Source organism: Actinia tenebrosa, unplaced genomic scaffold, assembly GCF_029948245.1.
Source record: "Actinia tenebrosa isolate PJP-AT-01 unplaced genomic scaffold, QUT_ActTen_1.0 PGA_scaffold8__29_contigs__length_14323225, whole genome shotgun sequence".
NCBI classification, from domain to species: domain Eukaryota; kingdom Metazoa; phylum Cnidaria; class Anthozoa; order Actiniaria; family Actiniidae; genus Actinia; species Actinia tenebrosa.
In genome coordinates, this window is record NW_028292585.1 from 2,520,348 (window position 1) to 2,538,128 (window position 17,781).

At 36.2% G+C, this 17,781-nt stretch overlaps 2 protein-coding genes across 2 annotated transcripts; both read left to right on the forward strand.

The window, feature by feature from the left end:
- Positions 1-678: 678 nt before the first annotated feature.
- On the forward strand, positions 679-5,109 carry LOC148904949 (uncharacterized). Its single transcript, XM_089023977.1, has 6 exons — positions 679-691; positions 2,187-2,395; positions 3,009-3,141; positions 3,667-3,706; positions 3,911-4,037; positions 4,110-5,109. The coding sequence occupies exons 1-6, from the start codon at positions 679-681 to the stop codon at positions 4,611-4,613; spliced, it is 1,026 nt and encodes a 341-aa protein (XP_088880103.1). The 3' UTR covers positions 4,614-5,109.
- Positions 5,110-6,227: 1,118 nt separating this feature from the next.
- On the forward strand, positions 6,228-11,868 carry LOC148904950 (uncharacterized). Its single transcript, XM_089023979.1, has 6 exons — positions 6,228-6,363; positions 8,097-8,308; positions 8,831-8,981; positions 9,352-9,391; positions 10,774-10,900; positions 10,986-11,868. The coding sequence occupies exons 1-6, from the start codon at positions 6,228-6,230 to the stop codon at positions 11,472-11,474; spliced, it is 1,155 nt and encodes a 384-aa protein (XP_088880105.1). The 3' UTR covers positions 11,475-11,868.
- Positions 11,869-17,781: the final 5,913 nt, after the last annotated feature.

Sequence of the window (17,781 nt, forward strand, 5' to 3'; positions counted from 1 at the left end):
TGGATTGAAAAAAAAAGAGTTTGCCACTTCGATGATATACGGAAAGACACACTGAACACCCTGTTGGTTAATCTAACAAAAGACGCAACAGTTGAATTATATAAATAGTCCTTATGTAATAATATACGATATGCGTGAACCTGGTGTATATAATATATGCAAGGGTACATGTCTGGCGGAAAGTTTTTATATACAACATATTACCCAATATTGTTACGACTTATAAAATTTCTAGGTTATTTTGTTGAGTTGTTTCTTATCTTTGAGTTTTACATTTTCGAGATAAAAGTACCCTGTCCCAGAGCTCGACGATCTTTCCGTTCCCGGCCACTTATATTTTGAGAATCTGGGAGACAAAATAAAGTTCAAAGTCATGCAACTCGATGGCATTTTTTTTGATTATTAAACTCCATGTGGGGTCATAATTAATTTTTTTTTCCTCAAAATTATTAATGAGTTGTATCATACTAATCTTAAAATAAATTTTCTAAGTTTCGTCCGTTTTAATCTTTGCGACACGGCAATCTTTTGCATATTGTTAATATGCCTTAATTTCGCAAAATGTGAGCCAAATTTGTAATATTTAGGCCAAAATTTCACGATAGTTACTATATCGATCCCGTTTCTTTGTTACGCGCATCCGTACAAGCCAATCTCTAAGCGCTATTCTGAATCACTATGAAACCCTGCAGTAAGATTTTAGTCATTTCCTATTCAATTGACGACTTCAGCTGTGAACCTTAGCATTCGCAGAGGTTTTTTGCGCAATAGGTTTTCAGTAGGACTAGAAACTGAATTTTTTAAAAAACCGTTCATAGTTGGAGGATTTCTTTCGAAAGCACTTGGAAAAGTGAACATTTTTAATGCTTTGTTAAAAGAGCGTTTCTTAAAAAATCAGAGAAGTGAGAACCACAACATAATCAGAAAGAGAAGATGTGGCGGTTCGTCTTTTCTTCTTACTTCGTCTTCATTGTATGCTTGGACGGTACTTTATGGCCAGTCCCATTCTCCTTTACATCCCTACCGAGGACCCAAAGATAGATCTGGAATATTTTCCACCATCAAAGGTTTGAAAGCTTTTACTGTTGTTGTTGCGTAAATGTTTGTTTGCTTTATTTCTTTTGGTACGTTTACTGGTGTGAATTGCGATTAGACTTTGGCCTTTCAGGAAATTAATGTTCTTATGTTATCCGTATTTTTGACTCTATAAGGAAGCTGGAAAAGTGTTTTCTGTCTTCACATACGGCGTTCGCAATGTTGACCTTAAAAAATTTAATCCCCATAATATAACGACGAATGACCCAGAATTTCAAAAGCCATCGGCAATAAACATGAAAAAATGACGTAAACGTTGCTTTGACAACTCCAGAACCCTTCTTATGCTATCAAAGTTGTTCATTTAAAAATCATGATTCCATCAGTAAACAAATGTTTTTGGCGAATGTTTTTGAAAACTGGAATATTGAATATTTAAGCTTGGTACTAAATCTTCTATTGGATGAAAAAAGAAAATATTTTATGGATGGTACTGAATTTGTAAGAAAATTGTAAATCACTATAAGATTTAATATAAAATGTACTTTGAATAGTTCCTTCTTACGGAATTTTTATATTTTTTTCCATCGTTTTTTGGGACATAAACCAAAGCGATATGCAAAAACGGGTTTTTTATTTTATAAAAGGTTGAATATAAAGATGTTTGATTGAAATTCCCCTTTTCCTACGTTATCGACCCTAGAGCCGCGCACAGGTTCAAGGATGAAAACCGTTCCAACATAATTGCGAGTACATCTTGTGTTTTTTAAAACCTCGCTCGTATCGCGTTGAAAACACTCGGATATTTCAGAATTTAGTGCACGTAGTAGCTGAAACATTCAGCGTTGTTGGGAATTTTATATGCGCCAATTTTCTAACGATATTCCACAATATTGTCCAATTGTCCTCTTTTGTTCGCTCAAAAATTGATCGATTTCCACGCAACTTCAGATTCTTGGTAAATACTGAGATTGTCATTATTTTGTCGATCAAAAAAAGGAATAATGTTAAAACGATGTTCTGTTTTAATTTATCGAATTCATATTACAAAAGCATAAATTCATAATAAAACTATAATGTTAGCGGGCTTAAAATATTTATGGTTAGTGCTAACGGTTTTGACATTTATCTTTCTTATTTCTATTTTCAAGATTATGCAATAAGTTTGGTATTCAAGACTCTGCAAGTATTCGACGCCTTTGCTTGTGTGTCAGCATGTCTCAGGGAACCCAGCTGTCAATCAGTCAACTTTGGTACCTCAGGACATCCCAAGCACCTTTGCGAGCTCAGTCAAAAATCTCTAAAATGCAGTCCTGTCTATAAAGAGCACAGACCAGGATTTATTCATTATTTTCTAGAGGTAAGAAAAGAAATTATTGACGAGTTAGTTCACTCAAAGCGTTTTGAACTATAAGATAGACAATTTATGGTCGAGCAGTTTTTTCTGATTTGAACTTTATGAAGTCCTTATACCTTCTGAACCAGTACTTTATCTCTCACGTGACTTCCATTGCGGGAAAAATCAGTGTGCGGTTATCAAGATTGGCGTAACTGTAGTGCACTCGCCTCTCACTTATGGGGCCTCGGGTTCAATTCCTGGACTCGGCATCACAAAAGATCTCCCACTTGATTGGAGGGGGTTTTCTATAAACCTTACGAGCTAAATTACAAGTTAAACTCGAGTTAGCCATGTCCTGACTCTGACCTAGCCTCATTCGAAGGCTACCCCATATGTTATTATTTGTTGGGATCCCTGTGTGTCCCTGTGTTAAATTATATGGCTGAAAAGAAATAGGAACGCTTCGTCTTTTTTGCCCTCGCCACAGGAAGCCCGAGGAGCAAAAGGAGAAGGCTCATTCTGATCAGCCCAGAAGTTGTTTCAGGGTTTGGTCTATGAGTTAGGCATACCACATCTTTGATTAGCGAAAAGATTGTTCCAGAGTATTGATAAAATTTTTCAATGGTTTTGGCAGGTTAAATATGGTGACTCATGCAGAAATGTACCGTGTAAAAATGGAGCGACTTGTGAACCAGCTTGTGACGAACCAGGGTTTCGATGTAAATGTGGAGCATTCAACACAGGTCAATACTGCCAGTTATGGACCGGTAAATATCTTTTCAAACTCTTAATAGTATTCTGAGCCTTTTGTCGACGCACGTGTTATTCGATGCCGAATTACACGGTATGATATTTTTTTTCCCTCGCAACTGTCAACATAATTACACCACGATTTGGCTTCGAAGGTAAATACGTTCCGTCCTAGCAACATATTATTTACAGTTTTAAGCAAGTTGTACGGTAGATTTACACGAAGCAATTTGTGTGGTCAGCAGTAGCGCTCGACAGCTGCGGAAAAATCGTAACCTGTAAAATCGGCCTTTAATGTTCAAAGAACACGGGCTCAACGCGGCTATGTTTACGTTTTCACGAGAGCACAGGTGTGTTTTGCGAATTTATTTCTTTTGTTAAAAATAAATTTATTTCGGTCGTTGGAATAAAATAGGTTTGTTACATTTAAGGGAGCCTGAGTTTCGTTCGCTTTTATTCGGTGGAAATTCATTTTGTTGGTTTTGGCAGAGTTTATAGAGATTCTGGTTTTGGTGACTTTGTAACTTTCTCTTCATTCCCAGTTGATGTGTCTTCTTGTAAAGATATCCTAAGCAAAACAAGGTACAGTACACCCGTCTTTCCACGAATCTTATTTATTTGTTCTTGTACCGGATTTAGCTTTCTTGCAGACGTCATGACCCCACAGGGGGGAGGTAAAGGAAACTCCTGCACACAAGCGATTTTTATCTACGATAGGTCAAAACAAGATGAGATCAAAATAACTAACAAAATATTGAGTATTTACATCAACTACTTTCCTTCCAGCTATCGTACGGACATGGCCTACTCGTACATGATCGACAACAAACAAACAGATATATATTGTCATTTGTCAAGCGATCTGTGTGGAAGTAGGGGGTGGACGCTAGCTATGAAGACTGACGGCTCAAAGGTATAATATACAAATGTATCGTTTACCATTCACTTTTTATCTCAACTGATAATATTCCCCGTCTTTCCCCAGAACACATTTATTTTCTCGTCAGCCTTGTGGTCTGACAAGACAGCGTATAATCTATCAGCAGGTAAAACCGGTTTTGACAATCACGAGACCAAGATGCCCAGCTACTGGGTTATGCCTTTCCAGAGCTTGTGTGTCGGTATGAAAGTCGGGAACAACTTGAACTGGGCTGTCATTCCTTATCCAGCTTCTTCCTTGTATGACGCCATTGTTGGAAATCACACTTTCACCATCGGTCGAAACAAATGGATGTCCCTGATTGATGGTTCCTCGTTACAGCAAAACTGTAATGCAGAAGGTTTCAATGTTGGAAAAGAGGGTTTGGATTGGGTGTCTGCGCGCATAGGCGTGGTTGCAAATGACCAAAATGATTGTGACACCCCAGATAGTAGCATTGGTTTTGGTATTGGTTTCAGTAGTTTGACGTGTGGAAATCGCTGCAGCGGATTAGGATGTAGTAACGGAGAGAAAAACGTAGCGGCGTTTGGATACATCTTAATCAAGTAAATCATTCCTATTACGTGCGATCTTACCTATTCAAAAATCGCTTCATTATCATGTTAATGGGCTCCCTGTATTATAATAATCGTATAATGTACGAAATGTATGCGCATGCGCGTTGCAAACACTAGAAACATTCTATATACCGATAAAAACAAACATACATCGGTTTATACGTTAAAATAGCTAATTTTGATATTTGTTTAAACCATGAGCATTTTTCATAAGAAGCAGGTGATCCCGCGATTTTACCCACGACCACTTTTTTTGCTTTTTACTATTCTATTTGTAAAATCAAAGTTCAAAAAAGGTATTTAAATTTTCATTATATTTTAAGCTTTTCCCGTGAGCTCAGTGGAGGAACCCACAACAGCTTTCGCCAATTACTTTTAGCGCCGTGCGACGGCCCATATGCGTATGATATATGATATGCTTGTGTTGATTAATATAAATATATAATATTGATATTGATATATGCGGCAATGAGTAATTAATGAGTAATAACACGAGTTGGATGTTTATAAACTTGTGTCGAATTGCTTATTAGTTGTTAAAGCTTATTCACACAATGATTTTACATGATTGTCGTGCCTAATTTTAAAATGTTCTATAACTATCTTAGCATTACTTATTATCTTAGCTATCTCCCTTTCTGGCTTGTAATAATACCAGATGCAGTGATCTGAAATGCATACAGTCATTTCGAAAAATGTTGTCGTCGACCAACTCAAGCCTACGCGACTGGACCGAAAGGAACTCTGGGTAGCAATAATTGAAGCCGAGTTGACTCCATAATTTTATCTGACTAGTTATGCCTGGTTTACAGCACGAACCTTTGTAGGCGAGCGGGAAGTGTTGAGGGAGACGTTTTTTTTAAATGCCTTCATATTTTCGGAATTGTGAACTGAATCATAACTACTTTGTTTTTCTTTCCCTAAACCCGAAGACATGCATTTGATGGATTGTTTCTAGCCATTATTATCTTATTACTAGCGGGAACAATTTATTCAGAACGAATATTTAATCGCTTCAGTGATTTTTACCCATATTCCTTTCGGTCCAGTCGCGTCGGCTTGAGCAGGTCGACGACGTTTTTTGAATTGACTGTATGTCATGTTGTTACCGATCAACAGTCAACCTTAATGTAATAAAAATATCAAAACTCAAATTCAAAAAGAAAAAAAAGAAAAGAAAAAGACAAAAGAAAAAAAAATTCATGCTTGTAAAAATACTATTTTCAATGATCTGGAATATACATGTCATGTTGTTACGATCAGTCAACATCATTGTAATATGCGATGCTTGAGTCAATACAATTAATATTGCAATCAGAAAGGTCTGTTTTTTTTTATATGTGCATAAAAAGGCCAACTATTGCTAAGATTATTGAGAGGGAAAAGTAAACATTGTTGTCAACTTATCCAGTCGCGAAGTATAAATTTCCGCCTTTCATTTTGAGTTCCAGAGTTTAAAATTTCAAACTTTAAGAGGTAAATTTTGGAGTCAAAAGACAGATGACTGAAATAATTTAGGTAATTTAGAATTTAGAATCTCAGGCTGGTTTTAATTCTCGTTGGACCATAAAATCAGAGAGAGAGAGAGAGAGAGAGAGTGGACGAAATGAGATTACTTCGTAATTACCTCTTTCTTTTTATGCTGAATTCTGGATTTTCTGCTGGCTTCACAAGCGAGGATCTACTGATAAATCCCGATCCAATACTTGAAGAGAAAACGGGATTATTTTCCAGCATCCAAGGTTTGATTTGATTTATTTTGTCGTTTCATATTACGTCTGTTATAGAGTACGAGGGGAGTGCGCGGGTAGTGAACTGGCGTACCACAAGTTCTTCTTTTGGGCCTCTAAAAGGCTTTTTGAAGTTTGAACAAACCGATTCTAGAGCCTTATTTTCCAGCATCCAAGGCTTAATTTGATTTATTTTTGTCGTTTTATATTCCGTCTTTTATGGAATACGAGGGGAGTGCGCGCGTAGTGAACTGGCAGTCCAAAATTTTTCTGCCCGAATGGCCAATTTGTTACGCGATATAATAAGTGACCTCGTGTATGTGGCGGGGGAGAAAAAGTAAAATGAAAATTAAAACACAAGTCTTAGTTTTAGTTTTTTCATAAAACATGCTTTTCCGTTAAGACTTCCGTGATATCATGTTGATAATCTTCATCCCTTTACGCTTGACTTTTGCATCTGGAATGCTTTCAAAATTTCAGGGGGAAAAAGTCCGTGAGTTGACAGTTGTCTTGCTGACAGATAGATCAGTTATTTGTGCAAAGAAACTATAACAGTAGCCGCGTCCATTGAAAAACGAAAGGAATTTTCACACGCTTAGCCTCTGCGATCGAAAAGCAATGCAGCTGTCAGCTACAAATATCTTATTCCTTGAATATTTCGAGTACTTGAAAATTAATATTCGAATCAGGTATTTTTTTTTTAAAAAAAAAAAAAAAAAAACCTGTTTCTTTCAGTCTGGCGTCGTGGTGATATCTGAAATAACACATGCAATGTATTTTCTTTTATCTAAGCCTTTGGTTCTCTGTTGCTCGGAATACAATAGACTTTTCTCTGGATGTGCGCGCACTTTTTTCAGCAGCGACTCCAGCCGAAATCAATTACAATTTGAAGCCAAATTTTGGAACAAAATCAAAACAGGTTACGCATAAAGTATCTTGTTTGATGACACTTTGTGTGTCTTCTTTTTGGAAATGCTTTCGAAAACGTTTTTTGAAAAATTCTTTTGTGAAAATTTTTGAGGGTGAAAACTCTTGAGGGTGGAGCACTGAAAGATATCATATACCATTGACATCAAATTTAACAGAGTAAAACTGATAAAAATAACTTTAAGTAAGAAAAACGAAGAAGATAAGGAAAAATATATTAATGTTGACCAAGATCTTAGTACAGTGGATTTTAGGACTGTATTAAGTAATTTGTATTGTCGACATTTTGTAAATTACTTTGACTAGAATTGAAAAAGTACACGTTAGACGATAGCTGTGTGCGATGATATCTTTTCTTTTAATCCCCTACGCAGCTGCCATTAGTCATGCGCGTCACGCAACGCTCACTCCCCTAAATGACATTGATTTGTCATATTTTGTCGTTTCGATGCTCTTAAAAAATCTCATAAAGTCGAACAAAAATCCCTACAAAAATCTATTTTTTCATGTATTAGGAAAATTAACTTTTTCTAAAAAGTTGATATAACCTAGATTCTTAGGAGTTTTTTTCCGAATAAGCTATTGAAAAATAGAGTCCCGTGCAAAATTTGAGGGTTTTGCCCTGTTGAAACTCAAAATGTGTATGGTTCCTCAATAAAATCTTGTAGATTTTCCCGCGGTTTTTGAGCGCGCGCACATCGTGCAGGGCTCAAATCGATCGTTCAAAAGTAGGCAGTCACCTTAAACAACAAACAACAATTTAGGCTCTTGCGCGCGAAGTCGTCCAGTCTCACATACGATGTTTTTCGACGTCCTAGATTACGCAATAAGTTTGATATTCAAGACTCTGCAAGTATTCGACGCCTTTGCATGTGTATCAGCATGCCTCAGGGAACCCAGCTGTCAATCAGTCAACTTCGGTACCTCTGGACATCCCAAGCACCTTTGCGAGCTTAGTCAACAGACCTTTGGTTCCAGGTCTTTGTGTCAAGTACCGAGGTCAGGGTTTATTCATTATTTTCCTGTTTGGGTAAGTGAATGCAAATTTTAAAAATGCGCCGATATATAGCTTTGAATTTAAATCTGATAATGGAGCGTTTTAACTCACATGAGAAGGCAGCCATATTGGTGTACCAAACAATAACAACTTTCTGCACAGTTTTTGCATAAAAATAGAGTTCAATTATTTTGGAACACCAACATGGCCGCTGTGACGTCACGCGAAAACGCTTTTTAAAAAGCGTCTGATAAGATCTGACTCAAGACTAGCTCATAGGTTTTTTCAGGACTCAATCTGTTAGTAAGCCATGCCCTGACTTAGATCAGCCCAGAGGTTTTTTTATTGTCAATCTGTGAGCTAGCCGTACCCTGACTTAGATCAGCCCAGAGGTTTTTTTATGGTTCAATCTGTGAGTTACATGTCCTGACTTTGATCAGCCCAGAGGTTGTTCTAGGGCTCGATAATATTTATGTTTTAGTTTGGTTCATGAGGGTATCGACCGAAAATATTGTATAAAGGCTTACAAGCAAAAATCGTTTTTTAATCCTGTAGGGGTTGACAGCTACATTTGTCCTTCCCGATGACTCATGCAGAAAGGTACCGTGTAAGAATGGAGCGACTTGTGAACCAGCTTGTGACGAACCAGGCTTTCGATGTAAATGTGGAGCATTTAACACAGGTCAATACTGCCAGTTATGGAACGGTATGTCTAAAAATATAATGAATCTCGTTTATATGTTTATTCTTTCGGTTACCCTAGCAACAAGAGTCAAGGTATTTGTTTGTTGCCATGAAATTTAAATTCGTCTTCTGCTTCCCACGCAATTCACAAAGTTCTCTTATTCATGTTTTACGACACAAGGCCTTTTGTTTTGTATACGTTGGCCATGTTGCCATGGTAACCAAATTTAATTATGTTGCCATGGTAACCAAATTTCTAAATGCTTACCTTAGAAAATAATGAATGGTTTTACTTCAGGGTAAAAGAATTGTTATTCTATGAAAATGAGAAGGTCTATCAAGGATACGGTACTCCTGATAACATACATTTTTTTCTTTTCTTTTCTCGTTAGTTGAAGTGTCATCTTGTGGGGATATTTCTAGAAAAACAAGGTAAAGTGCTGGCAGGAATGTTCTCCTTGTAATATTTTCCTCATAGTAGCCATATTGGAGGACAGGTGCAATGAAAGAATAGTCTCTTACTCTGTCCTCCAACATGGGAGCATCGTCATCTAAATATAGATGGAGGTATGATAATATGTATAACCATTGCCATTGTGGTGTTGCTCTGTCAACTATTATAACAATAGGTTTTGTTACTTTGGTTATGATTAAAATTTTCCAATAGATTTTTTCCGGTGGTTGGCAACTTAAATAAAAAAATCAACCGAAACGAATTTCGTCATCGTACGCTTTTTTTAAAATAAGATTTTATTAATAACCATTAAAAAGACGTATGCGAACTTTTCACCTTGACCACGTTAAAAGTAAGAGCACACACTCAAGCTCTTTACCACTGAATTGCCCTATTTCACTATGACGTCACTGCTTGTTTATGTGGGGGATAGAATCGCCAAATCCAATAGAAAATTCAACAACATTTGCTCCTAGCGAAACAGTTTAATCTAAAATGGCCTGGTTTTTAGATATAATATGTGTCAACATGTACTAAAAAATATTCTGAGCGTTTGCTTGCTATTCTACTTCTCTTCGTGGATTGATACGGGTTTTAGAACAATTTTCGGTGAATTTGCGTTGATTTGACCCCCCCTCCGGCGACCATGATCCTTTGCGTTTATAAAATAGATTGTTTTGATGTGACGTCATAGTGAAATAGAGCAATTGAGCATGCGATGCACGTTTCTTTAAAGACAATATTGGGGTTCACCGCCTTTTTGCGGCCGCGGGGACGTTATAGAGGTAATGCGCATGCGGAAAAATGTTTCATCAACAGAAAATGAACTAAGAGAAGGAATTCCCCCTATATAGCGTTGCAACCATTATCTGCACAGTTTGATGCTATTTTTAAACTATTTGTTTTTCTGCACGCGCATTTACTGCGCGCGCTCTACTCTGTTTGCTTACGCGTTTTGGGGGTTTTTCCGTTGTTTCGACTCTGCCCTGAATATGAATGTGCACGTCGAAAGCTTGGCAAATAGGACAGGAAATTGAAGTAGTAATTTGTTCAACTTTCTGGAGTATTTTTACATTATTTTTCAAAGCTTTCGACCTACATCGTCAACTTGAGGGCAGATTTGAACATTTGAACATAAGAAAAGCACAAGAAAACGTTAGCAAACAGCGTAGAGCGCGCGCGTACTATGCGCGTGCAGAAAATCAAACGATCAAATAAATGATATCATTGGATGATATTTTTAGAATAGATTCTAAAAATAGCATCAAAGTGTGCACATGATGGGGCACGGGGATTCCTTCTCTTAGTTCATATTCTCTTGGTTTCATTGAATAGTAATGTCTTTACTTTTTGCTGATAGCTATCGTGCGGACATGGCCTACACGTACATGATCGACAACAAACAAACAGGTATCTATTGTCATTTGTCAAGCGATCTGTGTGGAAGTAGGGGGTGGACTCTGGCCATGAAGACTGACGGCTCAAAGGTATTCTATAGATTTATCATATTATTTTTTAAATTGGGAGGGAAAAAATAACTGAAGATTATTTTTACTGTCTGTCTTTCCCCAGAACACATTCGCTTTCTCGTCAGCCTTGTGGTCTGACAAGACAGCGTATAATCTATCAGCAGGTAAAACCGGTTTTGACAATCACGAGACCAAGATGCCCAGCTACTGGGCTATGCCTTTCCAGAGCTTGTGTGTTGGTATGAAAGTCGGGAACAATTTGAACTGGGCTCTCATTCCTTATTCGGCTTCTTCCTTGTATGACGTCATTGCTGAAGACAAATTTACCCTTTTTAGTATTGGTCGAAATCAATGGATGTCTCTGATTGGTGGATCGTCTTTACAATATAACTGCAATGTTGGAAGCTTTAATTTTCTGGGCATAGCACGGTTAGGTTTCTTTTCAAACGACCAAAACGATTGTAACACCCCAGATAGTGCGATTGGTTTTGGCTTTAGTTGGCATGGATTGAGTTGTGGGAATCGCTGTACAGCAACTTGCAGCAATGGAGAAAAACTCATCGTTACTTTTGGATACATTTTAATCAAGTAATCCATTACAATAGACCCCCTGTTAAAATGGCGGCCACGAATTCGTCTGCATGGGTTAAAATTAAGCTGAGAGAAAAACCTATACAAGCACTGTAAAGAGCACCTTTATTTTAGTAACCCTACGAAGATTCATTATGTCAGCTGTTATGTCGGCCGAGAAAACTCAAATTGAAAATTGACAAATTTACAGACGTTTGTATGTCTGGGGGTATAGCGTATACCCGGCCGCCATTTTTGCAAGGGGTTTATAGCGTTATTTTGAAGAATGTTGGCTTTCTTTTTCCCCTTGTAGACTGCCAAATTTTTACAGTTACGGTCTTCCTGTGTCATTAGTCGTGATGCATTTTAGAGGAGCGGCTTTCCTGTGTTTTGTGAACTACTTTTTAACCACTCTCTTTAGCCACTCTCTTAGAAAAAAATAGAAATAAGATATATTGTATCAGGATGAAAAAGGACAGAAAAAAACATTTTAAACTATTTTTCATTCACCTAAAGTGCAATGAAGTAAGTATTCTTTTATTTTTTTCTTGTAGTAAACTTACGTAGTACACGGCTCCACAAACTTGGTGTGAACAAAGTTTATTAAAAATGTGTATTTTCTCTGCCGTTTAGGTTGACGCTAGAGCAAAAGTATTGCTTAGACCAAGCACTAGCAGGGCATAATTTTCTTATACAAGGCAAAGCGGGCACTGGTAAATCTTTTCTTATAACAGAGATGATTAATTTATTTGAAAGTAACGGCAAAAACGTTAACCTAGTGTGTTCCACTGGAATGGCTTGCGACGTCTTCAAAGCCAAAAAACTGCCATGCCTTCCTAAGACGATTCATGCAGAGAAAATACGCATTTTTAATGCACCTAGGAAAATATTATTAATTATAAATTGGTTATCATTGGTTTGATAAATATGTATCTTTTAATAAACTTTGTTCACACCAAGTTTGTGGAGCCGTGTACTACGTAAGTTTACTACAAGAAAAAAATAAAAGAATACTTACTTCATTGCACTTTAGGTGAATGAAAAATAGTTTAAAATGTTTTTTTCTGTCCTTTTTCATCCTGATACAATATATCTTATTTCTATTTTTTTCTATAAGACGTTTTTCAAGATAGATCTGACAACTCTACGATTAAAAAGCTTTACAAAAAGTTTCGCGAAGCCAAAAATAGGCGACGCTTCTTGATTGGTTAAAAAAACAACCGGAAGTAAAATGCAAGACTCACGGGATGTGGGGTTGGGAAGCATGTGGTAACGAACCAAAAACACTTGGAGAGGGAGGGAGTGGACTTGTTTTGGATCCCTTTACTCGTGTTCAGGCCCGCTCGGATGCAAGCATAACTGACGGCACATAAGTTTTCGCTAAAAAAGCCCAAAAAACCCTCCTTATAGAGAAATTATTATCAAAATGATCCTTTAAATTATTGAAGATTAGATGTAAGTACAACGTTCTGTATATATTTTTTGTTTTCGAAGTCAAAATATCTGGATAAATTCGTGGCTTTCTCTCGTCAAAGTTTGAATTTTCCACAGGAAGCCCGTGAAGTTGCCTACCTTGTTAGTATATTGTATAGTAGAAAAACAAAATTGTTACCAAGGGGGGTAGGTGAGATGACAAAAAATCGATAGCGCGCGCGAATAAAAAGACAAAGACAAGACACCATTTAGTATTTCCTTCATTTATTAGAGTGGTTAGCCTGTGGCTTGATTGCTTGGAATTAAATAGCTAGAAGTTTTGAGTCTTTTCTTTCTCCTTTGCATGCAAACTGAATACACTCAAAATGACCTTACTTCAATATTTTATCTATCCCTAATTAGATAAGAGCAGATTTTAGTGCGATATTTATCTTTTAATTTGTGTAGATATTATTTGTTTTTAAAATGATACGATAAAACACAACAAGTTGTTTAAAGGTTTCGAGGTGTGAAAATATTGCTCAGTCTACACAGATTCAATATTTAACAATTAATAACCTGAATTGGAATATTAAGGATGACTTTGAGGCTGAACGTTGAGCATAGCGAATTAGCAGGTGTAATCAGAACTCGGTAATACTTTTATGTTTGCCATTCAGTCGAGTCTCGACAACCGAAGCAAAATTCTCCGACAACCGGGGATAAATTCTCCGGCTTAAACTGACTATAATCTTCTTCTATTATTTCAAAACTAAATGAAAACCCTGTTAGGACTCTGCAAATAGTTCCTATTTTGTGAATAGGAAATACAGAAGCGTATATTGCATGCATATATGAGATAATCCGACATGAAATAAGATTTAACTAGCTTATTTTCGTCGTTGCTAACTTGGAGATAAAGTCAAAGCATTTGTCATCTTGCAGGACCCGATTTGGAGGGGAGGGGTGGGGTTGGTACCCACCACCTCTGGAAGTGAAATTCTGGATTTTGTTCTCAAATATCTCCATAACTAAAACTCAAATACATACATACATACTTTATTCGTCCTCTTTAAGGCTTTTCAGAATAAAGGGCCTAATTGATTACAATTAAAATAACACTATATATAATTATATAAGAAGCAAAAAGAAAAGATCAAAGAATAAAGTAAATAAATAATTCTCAACTTTCTAACGAAAAATCGAAGGCTCTGGCAACACACAAATCGATTGGTTTAATCTTTTTCCATAATCACCTGTTTCCGGTTTGCTGATTTTACAGTCAACGGTTGAAATTAGAATACTTTACCGTACACATCTAGGACTGCTAAATTGCTTATTTTTCGGAATTTTAATCACAGGCAAATAAACTGTTCCATAAACAATGTATAAATAAGCTTGATTGTTTTTCTTTTGAAGAAAAAATAAAGACAGTTTTGATTTATACCGGAAGTCAGAATCCGTGGAGAATGCGCATATCTGACCACCTAGAATCTGGATTTTCCGGTTTGTGTGTTACCAGAGCCTTCGAGAATGGTCTGTCGGCAAGCAAACTCTTTATAAAAGAGATCGAATTACATTTTGCTGAGTCAGTCAGAAAGCGTCATTTAAACAGTTTAAGACGGACTAATCTTTGCTCAGGATTTCTCTCAGAATTGCTTGACTGTTTACAGTTTCCTAGCTTGCTTTGCAGACTCGATTTTTTTACGCTCGGTGATCTCGCCCAAAACTAGAGTCTGCTGAACCAGAGCTAAACCAAGCTGCTAATTAATTTCCAATATGCAAGAAATGACGTAATGCAATTAAAGCTCAACTATCCTATCAAAGACTCTGTTAGAAAACTTTGCGAATTATTACACACATTTGAGGAATTCGAGTGAAGAGAAAATATAATATAAACAATGCGCTTGTCGTAAGAAATATATCTTGTTAGCTTAAACAGGAATAAGTCAAAAAATTGTCGTTGGCGAAAACGAATGTTTCGTGTGTAATATTTCATCAGAAAAGTCTATTAAATCCTACCATGGTTAAATAAATAGATTTATTACGTACAAAATTCAAACACAAGACTAGTTTCATAACACACATTGTTTATCGTGCATCTTCTTGGAAGTCAAATCTACTGAAGTCGATGGTATAGTCTTGATTCAATCAGCACAACCTGATTCAAGCATACACGTAGTTGTCAGATAACCTACATGCCATTGTACATGTATTTATTTATTCAATAACTATGTGCACTCCAAAACACAAATCAATTAATTTTACATTTACTAAGCTCGTAAGTAAGTCCGTCAAAGTACGTCCGTAACACCACAGGAAGCCCGAATTACTGAATGGATAACCTTCGGAACCAATCAATCAATAAACTTTGGAGCCAATCAGGGATAAGCGACTCACGTTCTTCAACATCGATAAACTTCGGAACCAATCATAGCTTCAATAACAAAATCTCGCTATTTTCGAATTGTCACCGATGAAGAGATGACGCAGCTTTAAAAAGAAGGACGGTGTTGTTGGTTTGACTGTCTTCTTGTTCGCTGTTCAAAACTTCAAGTAAGTGAAGTGTTTTCGTGAAATCCATCAATATAATTTATCACAGCTTTCATGTAGTATTTCTATACGATAAGATTAAAGGTTTTGTAAGTGTTACTCTCATAATCATCACTTCTTTTCTCTTTTTCATCGATTATGGATGACTTATAAAACTACGATAAATTTGATTCACAAGCAGCTTTATAGTCTAACTTCCTTTTTTTATAATCTTTGAACAACGCCCAATATATGTCTCCCTAACATCTTCTCTGTAGATAATCAGGCTAGTCATATGAATATCGTTTTATTTACATCGTTTTCATACTTATATACATTTGATTTAAAGCGCCATTGAGCTTACGGAAATGGCGCTATATAAATGTTTATTTATTATGGCAAGTTTTATTTGTCTGTATATATCATGTTTACATTGACCAGCGGACTAAGTCTAGGCTGGTTAAGTTCATCATTTTTCATCATTTTCAATCCTTTCTTCAGCTTATACATATTCATAGAACTTCTTGACTATATTAACGTTCTGGCTTAAAATCGATTTTATTATTATTATCATTATTATTATTATTATTATTATTATATAATCTGTATAACTTCTTTGAAGTTATATCGCCTATTTTTCTCTGATGGCGTTGTTCTCTTAAAATCATTTCAAGGAACTGATATGTTTTGACTATTCATTGCTGTTGCACTAGCTGTTGTTAGTACCCTCAACTTCTCTTTCAGCGGTAAGTGGTACTATTTTTCATGTAATTCAATTGCACTTTTCCATTTTCTTTCGCAGCCGTTTCAGTAATTTCTGTTTATGAAACACTTTTTTAAAAACTTCCCAAAAGCCAATGAATCACAGGGCAAAGTGTCCTAGTGTGATTGCCTAGTGTATGACAGGATTACCAGTTCGGTCAACTCGAAGTAAAAGCGCTCAAGAGAATCGCTGAACTCATCTAAACAAAGGCATAAGGTATAAATAAGGTATTTCAAAGAAATTCTACAAAGAATTTGGAGTCCTGACGAATAGAAAATGAAAGTCGGCCGACGAAATGTCGGCACTGCGTAACAAAAATATATTTCATAACAATCATTCGTATTCAAAGAAATTGATATGTTATCAATAAGAATTATATTTGAAGATTTTAATAAATACTTGATAAATATTTATGCATGAATGGAAGATCAATAACACCTTAAACATCCTTAAGGAAAACGTTCTATAGGAAAGGAATCTACCTTAGTAACAAATTATTTAGTCGGAAATAGATTCTGGTGATAACGGGGACAATACTGAACACTACTTTCATTTTCCTCTCCAAAAATTGTCTCGGCCATGTACAGTGTTTTGCCTTAATTCCGGACAGTTTTGCAATTAATTGTTATATCGTACCTTGGGATTATAGGAGCGATTAGATATAGTAAAATGTCCTTAAATCGTTCGTTGAGATAAATAATAAATGAATAAAACGTTGAAACAATAAAACAATTTATTAAATGTAAGATTACGGATAAAACGCGTAGATTTTTCGAGAGCAATAGACATATCACTCGTTCATCGCTTCATTGCCTCTTCCAGCAGGAACTTGAATTTGAACTTTTATTTATTTACACACATATTAATAGATAAATAATTTACTCTAGTTGAAACATTTTCCCTTAGACACGTTATATATATATTGAAGGTATATTTAAGTGAAATATAGTCAAAAATATTAAGAATTCCATCATCTTTTAAACTGATCCTTTGAAATTTCGTCCGCCATGATGGTGTACCATTACCTGGAACACCAAGATGGCCGCTCCATACATTTTAAAAATAGCGTCATGTTTACTCGCCTATATATAGTTCCGCAACGAAATGCTTTACAGCCTCAAAATTTGGCCAGAATAGGTAGTTTTGACCGCTTTACAAGATTGTGAAACCATTATTTCATTATAATGCGAATTTACGCTTTTGGAATTCATGATGACCTAGGTGAAAACAAAGAATAAACAGTCTATCCAACCGAGAAACGTAGGTGATCCCTGCTGAGCAGAAGGTGACTGCTATGGTTGGCGGAATGTATTTACGTTTTAAACGAAGCATTTTGATTTTAAAGAGAGCTATACAATGCCAGTGCAAATGTGCACGTTCATGAAACCTAATTACGTATGCCAAAATCTGGACCGGAACTGTAATTGGAGTTCCAGATTTAGGTGTTCGATGACTTTGATGAGTAAGGTTTGTTTTGATTTTTTTTTCTGAGAAAGTGTTCACAAATAAATTCTGTATAGTTTTACTGTATACATTGCTGATCGACTCAATTCAAAACGCCCACAAAAACATGAATAAATCACAACAGAAAGACCCCAAAAGTGCAAATGTCTAACATTAC

Excerpts from the sequence above, each read along its gene's own strand:
- LOC148904949 (XM_089023977.1), top strand. Across the intron at positions 3,142-3,666 it reads ATACTGCCAGTTATGGACCG|TTGATGTGTCTTCTTGTAAA; the intron begins GTAAATATCTTT and ends CTTCATTCCCAG. Across the intron at positions 4,038-4,109 it reads TGAAGACTGACGGCTCAAAG|AACACATTTATTTTCTCGTC; the intron begins GTATAATATACA and ends GTCTTTCCCCAG.
- LOC148904950 (XM_089023979.1), top strand. The coding sequence starts at position 6,228 with ATGAGATTACTTCGTAATTACCTCTTTCTTTTTATGCTGAATTCTGGA. Across the intron at positions 6,364-8,096 it reads ATTATTTTCCAGCATCCAAG|ATTACGCAATAAGTTTGATA; the intron begins GTTTGATTTGAT and ends TCGACGTCCTAG. Across the intron at positions 10,901-10,985 it reads TGAAGACTGACGGCTCAAAG|AACACATTCGCTTTCTCGTC; the intron begins GTATTCTATAGA and ends GTCTTTCCCCAG.